Source organism: Diprion similis, chromosome 3 (assembly GCF_021155765.1).
Source record: "Diprion similis isolate iyDipSimi1 chromosome 3, iyDipSimi1.1, whole genome shotgun sequence".
In the NCBI taxonomy this organism is placed as follows: domain Eukaryota; kingdom Metazoa; phylum Arthropoda; class Insecta; order Hymenoptera; family Diprionidae; genus Diprion; species Diprion similis.
Genome location: NC_060107.1, coordinates 14,915,147 through 14,925,158, shown reverse-complemented (window position 1 = coordinate 14,925,158; position 10,012 = coordinate 14,915,147). Strand labels below are relative to the sequence as shown.

The following is a 10,012-nucleotide window of genomic DNA, read 5'->3' as shown; positions in this document are numbered from 1 at the left end:
CGTTTATAAAATTTAACTCAGGAGCTCAGGGTACATTCCAAAATTAGCTGGCAGCACTAAAAATTCCCTAGGACAGAGGCAGAGCACGAACTCGGGAGCGCAAAAGAGATAAACGATCGTTGACAGCTCTGGGACCTAATATCGAAACGCACCCTGAGATTCATCGACTTAAACGTGACTTTAATCACGCAGTCCAGGCTGGCGGTATTTTGCATATATATGTATGGTATTCTAACTATTGCGTCGGTACCATTTTCATGAGCGTCTCATTGCCGCCGACGTCGTGGCGCTGCCGCGTCAATTTGACGTCCGTGAAAATCCAGCCTTCTGAATTCTTATATGCTATGGTGCTAGCCCAGCTCTGGCAAGTGGTGCTCCCTACGGTGGAATGACTAACTGTGGATCGATAGTGTATGCACTATATTACATGGATTACATGCATACGGATACACGATATAATAAGTCACGTCCAGGCTGCTTCTGCAGATATTATAGTGATAATAATAACAAATTGATTTTCAAACGTAGAAACAATGGATTTCAACGTTAAAAAATTAGTTAAAGATGCTGGAACCGCGCTCAGCAGAGTTGTGCAGGTAGGAAAAACGACACCAACGTCACACGTTCCGTCCAATTCACAGTTCAAAAAATAAATAAATAGATCAAATTGACAAATTAGAGCTACGGAGTGAAACTTTGCTGTCACTTCTGACATTTTGTCATAAATCACCAACCACGCGAACAGCATTCACGTCTTTGATCATCTTTTTACCTACATCGATTTGTGCTAGTTGCAGTTTCCATGCATAATCAAGTTACCCGATTGTCATACAGTCATCAACAACGTCGTCATTATCATTGCTATTGTTATTATTGCGACTCTTGCTACTATCGTTATTGTAATCATCATCACTCATCTATGACAAATTTATATCCGATTGCTCTTAGCTCACCGAAGAGAAGCTTGGAACGTCCGAGAAAACTGAGCTTGATGCTCACTTTGAATTCCTCGCTGACAGAGCAGATGCAACCAAAACTTGGACAGAGAAAATACTCAAGAATACGGAAGCAATGCTCACACCAAATCCAGGTACACCACTGATATTTTATCTGGCCAAGAAAATCTTGTACCGAACTTGCAGGATCAGACTCCTTGAAGTTGCGAAACATTGTAAACAAAGTTGGCACAACTATTTCTTTCCACAGGCAACAGAATCGAGGATTTTTTCTTTGAAAAAATAGACAAGAAAAAACCAAACCGACTCAGCAACTTGGAATATGTTGGCATTGACATGATCGAAGCTGGGAATGACTTCGGTCCTGGTACTGCTTATGGTGCGTCTCATCAAAACTTGTAATTTCTTCTCCGCGTAAAACTTTGATTCGCTGGCTCGTCCGCAAAACTCGGAGGACTTTTACACTCACATTTTTCAGCTATTGGAGTGATAGCAGCTTGTTATTAATTCAGTCATGAATTACAGGTGGTGCATTGATCAAAGTCGGGCAATGCCAACAGAAATTAGGACAGATAGAGAGAGACTTCATCGGCACAGCGGCTAACTGCTATGTTCAACCGTTGAGGAAGTTTTTGGATGGAGAGATGAAGACTATCAGTAAAGAGCGAACAATTCTAGAAAGCAAACGGTAACGCAGTTGACTTTTTTTTTTTTAATTCCAGATACTTCTGATAATTTTTTTTTTTTTTTTCTTGAATTTTCTCAGAAATGTACTTGTACTATGCTTTACAACTGTCCTGAAAAAGGTTTTGTATTAAATACTTCTGCAAAAGTTTTGGGATTCCAGGGAATCCTAAGAGTTCCTGGAAAGTACTCATGTTTTTGTGCAAATTTTTTTTGTATTGACAACCGAAGAACTGCGAGTTTTTGTCTTATTGACTATCTCCGATCAATTTGAGTTGTATGTGAAATTGGTTCAATTTATAGAGAAAAATCATATTCTTTCAGAACTCGATCCTATATCTCAAATATGAGAAAATCCGAGTTTTGATGTTTCTGTGTATTCACTGACAATATATCATTGTGGAAGGCTTGAATGATTTCCTGAAAGAAATTAGAAATTATTAGGCAACAGTTGAGATTATTTTTTCTGAAATTTAGCTGAAACATTCGAAATTTTGATTGCAAAGGAATATTTTCAACAAAACTAGTATTATGATGAACTCGCGAAGTTTCTGGAAATAATTTTCGCCCAAGAATCGGGAATGACTGTCATAAATGGCACTAAACATGATTATGCTATTTCATGATTTTCAGGCTTGATTTGGATGCCTCTAAAAATAGAGTTCGAAAGGCGAGGAGCATGCTGGGTCAACAGAGCGTAAGTATTATTAATATGAAAGAATGAATCACTGCAAAAATATTCTGTAGAATTGTCTATTAAACCTAAATCCATTCTGTGCTTTGTTTCGTTCACTGCAATGCTGCTTCTCATAGGAATCTGGCGTTTCTCCTGAAGTTTTACTCGATCAGGTATTCACCAAGTGATTATTTCACTGCTATGTTCATCATTATAATATTCCAGCGTGATACAAGTCTCCATTAGTGTTTTATCACAATTTAACTGTAAACAGGATTTGAGAAACATAATTTCCAGATATTTACGTATTTTCAAACGTTTCATTCAATCGTTTTTAACATAGATTGTTTTGTTTTCCACAAAGCCTTCTATAACTTCCTACTAATCTACCAAAATGGCTTTTGCTTTTCTCATCTTTATGTAGCTAAATGTCTTTTCTTTTTCTTTAAAAAATTTTAAACGACCCAATAAAATCGAGGGAAACATTTCAGTGAGATAAACCAATTAATGTTAAATATCGTGTCAACTTCCCGTATCACACTGTCATGCTTTACAGTCATTAATTTTGCGTTGTGTTGAAATTGTAAGAACACATCCTAGTTGCAATTTGAGAAATTCAATGTAAGCTGTGGTCAAGTTTGATCAACGCCTACTCATTACTTTCAGAAAAAAAAAATACAGATATATCACATATATATGCTCATCATCCTGAGAAAAATGTCAATCGGTGATTAAGTCAGTAAATATATGTGATTTTGAATACCAATACACAGTTTTAACGTATTGCCTGTATTTTCCTGACCCCAGGCAGAAAGAGAGCTGAGAGTAGCGCAGTCCGAATTCGATCGGCAATCTGAGATCACGAAGTTCTTGTTGGAAGGAGTATCGAGTTCGCAGGCAGGCCACCTTCGCTGTCTCCATGAGTTTGTTGAGGCGCAGGCTCGCCATTATGCTCAGTGTCACGCAGCGATGCAAGACTTGCAGCGAGAACTGGCTGGGTGAGTGCTGTTATATCTGCGCAAACACTTCTCGAGTATGATTACTATCCGAGCGTGGGAAACACGAATATTAATGGCAAATTCTGTTATTCACTATCTATCGATATCTTTTGGGGTAATTTGATACTATTTGCTTGTTTCTCACGCAGCTATCCCACTTTGTGGTGATCCGAGTGAGTAAATTTGGACGAAGTTTAGTAAAATTATTCCTCATTGATGCAGATAATTTTTCGAAAATATTATTTCATCTGTAATTATATCTTTGGGGGTGAGAAACGATGGAATCTTGAAAAAGTCTTGAGTAATAGTATTTTCACTTACAATGAAAGTACCAGATCTTTGAATCGTGGATTCGGTGCAAATTTCTAGAGTCGTTTACCTGTCCTAAAATATGAAACCTGTCGTACGTAGTTTCATCTAATAGGCCTTTCTTCATTTCGGTTACAATCGATTATATTAGCAGTCCAATGAGTGACAAGCTACGACAAACGGAACCTGTTCTGTCCTTTTGACATGAACATTAATTATTCGTTATTCTTTGATGAAGTTTTATTCGTGGGATCCGACCTCAGGTCTCAAAATAACTACAAACATTCGACGACCTGGATGCTTAATTTTAACTTTACTACCCCGAGCATGCATTCCTGGAGTGTTAAAAAATGCCAAAGTTCATGCGACTACGACAAACGAGTACCCTGATCTGTTGAAATTTGTGCTGAGAAAAGCCTATTAGCTGAAAGTACACATTAGGTGCTTCATATTTTAGGCCGAAAAAATACAACTAGAATTGTCAGCGGAATCCATGATTCGGAGTCCTGATATTTTCCTGATTAGTGTAAGTGTTGTTTAAAAAATTTATTCGAACTTTGAAATATGGAAAAGTATTAGCCACCTAATTGTAAAAATTTCTCAGGGCTCCTGAAGGATTGGTCACTGTTTTAGATTTCAGCCGCTCCTTCACCCGTTTAGTTGTAAAATATTTCAAGTTAGTTATAATAAATTTGTCATTACGTTCGTAATGAAATTTGTCCAAATTAGTCACTCCTGCTTATAAATTTTTATATGACCATAAAAATTTCTGCATCTGCAAAAATGAACTTTAACAAGCTGTAGTTTCCGACCAATCATTCTGAGAGCAAAATTATGTGAGGCTTTTTCTTTTCTCATTCAATTATCTAGTAACTGTATTTTTTTAGACTGACGCAAAGTTTGTTGTATTGCTTCATTAAAATTGAAAAAAAAAAACTGATAAACAAATAATATAGCCACTAGACAATCGAATGAGGAAGCAAAAAGTTACATTAAACTTTGCTCTCGGAATAATCGTTTAGAAGTTACGGCTTGCTAAAGTTCATTTTTCCAGATTCAGAAATCTTCATGGTCATTTTTTTCATGTTACGCAAACAGTTAAACTTGAAAAACAGTGCATAGGTACATATTTTGTTTAGTTTGGCTCACCGATGGATAAGGAGCCCTGTAATGTGTAACCGTCTAGACATGTAGACTCAGCTTAACTGTGTGTGGTGGTGATTGCTGTTGTCGATGTGTAGTATTCTTTGATAATTGTGCTTTATTGCAGAGCATTTCTCTATTCTGCCCTACCTGCTTTTCTTACTATCTTTGCTTGCATGATTGGGATTCCAGGGCACGGCAACCGAGTCCTCTTCTACGAGTCAACGGCGAGGAAGTTACTGAGCTTTCTCATCCCACTGCTCCTTCCCCTCCCCAGGTCCAAAGTTCACCCGCCTATCACCAGTCCTTGGCAGGATCCGACTATGTTACCGCTTCTTTTGACACCGACGTGACAAAAGTCTAATGCTGATGAAAGTCAGCCTATTCACTTGAATCCTACTTTCCACCCATCGCTCCTCTTCTTCTTGACGACGATACTCAAATTCATGTTCAAGTTCGAATTTCTTTGAACTATGATATGTTTCGAGATCTGTTCTTTGCTGGTATTCTCTAGTCAGATATGTATAAGTATAACTACTAACGCTAACTAAGTAACTAACCAAACTAATTATTGAACTACTAAACTTTCCTTTCTGTTTATATTAATATCATATACGTCTACTTGTTGTGTAATATAAGCATTCTAAATTATAGAGCATGGTTAATAATTATGTCGTATTATGAAACATAGCTGAGATATTGTTTCTATCCCATCGTGCAGCTACGAACGATTTTTAGAATTCCCTTTGCACGTGCATGGTAACATTGAAAATTTTCTTAGATACACTTGACATGTTGGGTTTGGAACTTACTTAAAAACGGGGTAAGGAGGCCTAGAAACCAGTGCACTAGAAGTGTTTGAAATTTCGATTCAAACGGAATTTTGTCCCATTCGTCAACACATTGTGATCAGTCTTGATAAAATAATATACAATAATAAAGCTACATTTAAATACCAGAAAAGAATGTTTTAATGCTATAAGAATATTGAAATCTCAGATTAAATATAATGTCCAAACACCAAACCAAGCTTTAAAAAGTTCGAATTATAGCAAATTAATTCATAATTCGATCGAATGAGCTTAAGAATTTTAGGATGAATAGACTATACCATGTGAATCGTTTCAAAAATTTTCAGCAGTGTTATTTGTGCTAACAATCGTTGATAAACATTCTACAATATCCCTTCTATGTAACAGATATGAAACTGAGCAAATTTGAATTCCACTAAATGATATAACAATTTGTGACAATTATGAGACGTTGATGTGTTTTGGAAACTGTTGTTCATGATAAAGATCATAGATTAACTGCAGAAAAAGATTTCAATAATTAACTCCAGACCAGATAAAAACATCAACAATTCCAATTGCGCGTTATAACTGCACTATAACGTTAGATTTCTTAAATATTTTCCAGGTTATTTCCAGGAATCTCGTCAACAAGTAAAATGAGGTCAAAAAATTATAAATCGGATCGAAACAGGATATTCATTTCTTTTTTCATAAACTAAAATAGACTGAAAAAATTAATTTGATACTTGAGAACAATGTTTATACTTGCAATTTAACTAATAGGAACAAAAGAAAGAAATATATAGAATTTCAAAACTCTCTTCTATTTCACAAAACCATACTATTTATAGCTTAATTGCTCATTAAAAATTGTTTTGCTCCTACATTTAGTTGGAAATATAAACATTGTTCTCTAGAATCAAATTGATTTTTCCATTTTAGTTTATAAAAAAAAGAGGAATAATTAAGAAACTTTCAATGTATTTTACATTCAAAATTTCAGTAGCCCCCGCCATTCCAATGATCAAATACAAGTCTAAGTACTTTTGATTTCACATTTTGGATGCTTTGTCTTGTATTTAGTACCCTTACTTATGCAGAACTCGACAGACAACAGCTATTTCATTTTATTCGGCGTTCCGAAGCGCAGTTCAGTACAAAATGAAACTCATTATTCCTCCATCTCCCAGCATGTCCGGAGCAACCTTCCACCCGTCCACCCCACCATCTCCTTCCGCACCGGCGGAGAACGGCCAGGATCGAGCTCGAGTGATCTGTGACTACGATGCGAGGGATCCGAGCGAGTTGAGCCTGATGCAAGATGAGGTAAACAGGTTTGAGATCTAATCAGCCCCAGGTTTGGCTTCTGACAGAATATAGCTTGCGGAAAGCTGCACATTTTGTTGGCGCAGTTCCAGTAATCAGCTAGTTTTCAATATAAATTCAAACGGGTTGTTACTTTACGCAACACTAAGAGGGATTCTGGGTACTGTTCTCGTTTTTGCATCCTCTTTGCCTTCAACTGACTTTAGAATTTGTCCTAATTTTTGTATATCAAGCGTCGCTGATTCTTGGAGCGTGAACTCCTAATACTGTAGGATTATTCTCTCTTCACGTTGTTTCAAAATATCTTGAATACGCACTGTCATTGTAATCCGTGCGATTACTGTCAAGCAATATATTATTTTTTCTACATGGAGAGTCGACCTTTTTTTTTTTTTTTTTTTTTTGAGAGATGAAATTTTACAATTATCGTTCGGCAGATGTGGAAACACGTAGCTAAACAGTGAAATACTCAAAAGTGTAAAGAATTATACAATAATAATACTGAACTACCATTTCTGTAATATATAGGGCGATTTATACTTACTACAAAAAAATGCATGGTATAAATATTATTTTAGGGTACATATTATAATGTTATAGTTGTTGTATTCGTTTTTCGAGCGATGAACATAATCGTTCGATGTAACAACGTTTTTGTTGTTCTTTTTTTTTCCTCAGAAACATTCATTTATTACACACGTCGAACTTCTAATTTGTATTTTGTAATATTTATGCATATGTTTATATTTAAAAAATATACATTTGCCATATGTTATTATTATCATTATTATCATTATTATTATTATTATTATTATTACGATTATTATTAGTATTATTATTATTACACTAAACGTGTAGTCAATAAAATTTAAATAAACTTCAGTTTTACAACATTCTGATCTGATCACCTGTATCTACTATTCCCAAACTTTGAGTACCTCTACTAATAATTTATTAATCCTATATCATTTTTTCTGAATTTATTTATTTATGTGGTGCAGAGTCGAATCTTGAGAAAAAATTAGGTCAAGTAGTTGATATCGTTTCTGCGCCACTTTCCGCTAAAATAGATAATTGGTTTTGATTTTTCAGGTGATTTGTGTGTCTAAGATTCCTGGGGACGGAGATTATCTGATGGGAGTTAGAGGCAACCAGCGAGGCAAAGTACCCAAGGCTTTTCTGGAACCAATTGTAGCTTCCTAATAAGTAATACTGCTTGTCTATATCTTCAACTGTTACAACAGTTTGAAATTCGATAAAAAAATAGAAGAGAAGGTTGTCGGAATTGTTATCCACTTTTTTTAATCCAAAAAAATTTACAATATTATTGTAAAACCCTGAAGAGGCACTCAGTTACTATTTGATGTACTATATTATAATGAAGAATTCTAAGTGGTTTCACCGAGCGTCGGACTTTCAACATAACAAATTTTATTGTGACTTCACTATATGGTAATATTCTCAAATACATACATCCGTATTCTATTGGTTCTTAATATCATCTACCATTCCGAATTTAGAAGCCAATGAAGTTCGAATTTTTAGGCTACTTTTAAAAATCCGAGTCAATCTTTCAAAAAATGATTTTCTCATTGGCTTCAAAGTCAAATAATTATTCACTATTGTAACGACTCAATTTATTCCGCCAGATTTTTCGTGGTTCTCTGAAAAGTTTCAGAAGAATTTACAAAAATTTCTAGGCGAAATTAATAATATTTTGAGCAGTGAAGGGATCACTCTTTACAAAATTTCAAAATCCTTATAATTTTCTATAATTCTCTAAATTTCTTTCAGATTTTCTAATTTGGCTTGAAAATTCAAATTCTAACGGATTCTAACGGATTCTAACTTTGTTACAGTAGAGATATCAAGAAATTGAACAACACAGCTGTTTGTCTTCCAAATAACTACTGTATTGAGATTACAATAGATTTGAGAATGGTGACTGCCCGATGCTTAGTTCAACTGCAAATATGTTTTGAAGTTACCAATTGTTGTATAATATTCAGATAAATAGTTTTAAGACTTTGGCATAGTGCCTGCGTGGCTAACGAGCAACAATGCGTATTGTACCAATTAATCGAGAACTCAATAAGTGTCGCAGATTTGTAGTTTTGAATTTTTTTCAAACCCAAACAACGCTCGAATTCCAAATTATTGCTTTATTCTATTTCATTTATTTGGTCTAGTACCTACATATTCATAGATCAATTAGGTATTTATTAACTAATATATTATGTTGTGTATTATTTTTAATCTGTTGAGCTTGTCTATTCGGTTTATACGAGCGGTTTGCATGATGAAAATATAAAACAAAAAAAGGTGATTATCATCAATTTTGAAAGATGGCTGTGGTCAAATAATTTTTAATCAAGACAAGAAACAGAGTCAGCTAATCGTCTCAATAGAACAGTCAAACTTAATAAGGAGTGCAGCTACTTGTTTAATTTTTTTCTTCATGGTCGTTGTAAAAACATTATTTATTGAAAACTTGGAGAAATAAGCCAATGTACTAACGGTTTCAAAGAGGTTTTCAGTCAATTCGACTTTTTTCTGGATGTTTAAAGATATGAGAATAAATCCTGAAATATCAAAAGATCTTTCATATTAGCGGATAAGTAGAACAGGGTTGATCCCTGACATGTACATAGATTAAAACAAATTATTCCAATAATCCGAATTCTTCATTGATCAGTAGATTCCAAGGGCGGTGCGTCGTTATTACACACTGTTAGATATTTGGAGTGAATAATATTTACGGATATGCCCAATTTTTAGAAAACGCGCTTATAGTACGTACAATAAATTTAAATATAGTGATCCGCATTTCTGCAATAACTTCGTCAGTACAATAAATTATATTATATTACAACGTTAAATCGATTTCTCACTACTTAATTGTAATGAGGTGATAACTCAGTAACCATGTTGAAATTATTACCCTGTTAAAGTTTAAGTATAAATCTACAATATAATGATGCAATTATTATGTATGTGGTTACTATATTAAATATACACATTTGCTGATGTTGGGAAGTTCAATCCTCAGTTTGCAAGTTAACTTAGTGGCATAGTTCCAAACCGCTTCAACGAGATGAAAAAACTTCTCAAAAATTTCTCAGGTGT

At 34.8% G+C, this 10,012-nt stretch overlaps 1 protein-coding gene across 7 annotated transcripts; it reads left to right on the top strand.

Moving 5' to 3' along the window:
* Nucleotides 1-390: 390 nt before the first annotated feature.
* On the top strand, nt 391-9,938 carry LOC124404538 (endophilin-B1). Of its 7 annotated transcripts, XM_046878751.1 has the most exons (10): nt 398-596; nt 949-1,090; nt 1,207-1,335; nt 1,482-1,644; nt 2,274-2,337; nt 2,454-2,489; nt 3,124-3,314; nt 6,751-6,886; nt 7,979-8,092; nt 8,681-9,938. In XM_046878751.1, the coding sequence occupies exons 1-9, from the start codon at nt 534-536 to the stop codon at nt 8,087-8,089; spliced, it is 1,035 nt and encodes a 344-aa protein (XP_046734707.1). In that variant the 5' UTR covers nt 398-533; the 3' UTR covers nt 8,090-8,092; nt 8,681-9,938. The 7 variants fall into 7 exon arrangements, with proteins under 7 accessions (XP_046734710.1, XP_046734712.1, XP_046734713.1 ...); XM_046878756.1 differs by lacking the exons at nt 6,751-6,886; nt 7,979-8,092; nt 8,681-9,938 and adding exons at nt 3,464-3,487; nt 4,959-5,086 and having other exon boundaries at nt 395-596; XM_046878750.1 differs by lacking the exon at nt 8,681-9,938 and having other exon boundaries at nt 7,979-8,342.
* The last annotated feature ends 74 nt before the right edge of the window (nt 9,939-10,012 follow it).

Excerpts from the sequence above, each read along its gene's own strand:
- LOC124404538 (XM_046878751.1), top strand. The coding sequence starts at position 534 with ATGGATTTCAACGTTAAAAAATTAGTTAAAGATGCTGGAACCGCGCTC. Across the intron at positions 1,091-1,206 it reads AATGCTCACACCAAATCCAG|GCAACAGAATCGAGGATTTT; the intron begins GTACACCACTGA and ends TTCTTTCCACAG. Across the intron at positions 1,336-1,481 it reads CGGTCCTGGTACTGCTTATG|GTGGTGCATTGATCAAAGTC; the intron begins GTGCGTCTCATC and ends CATGAATTACAG.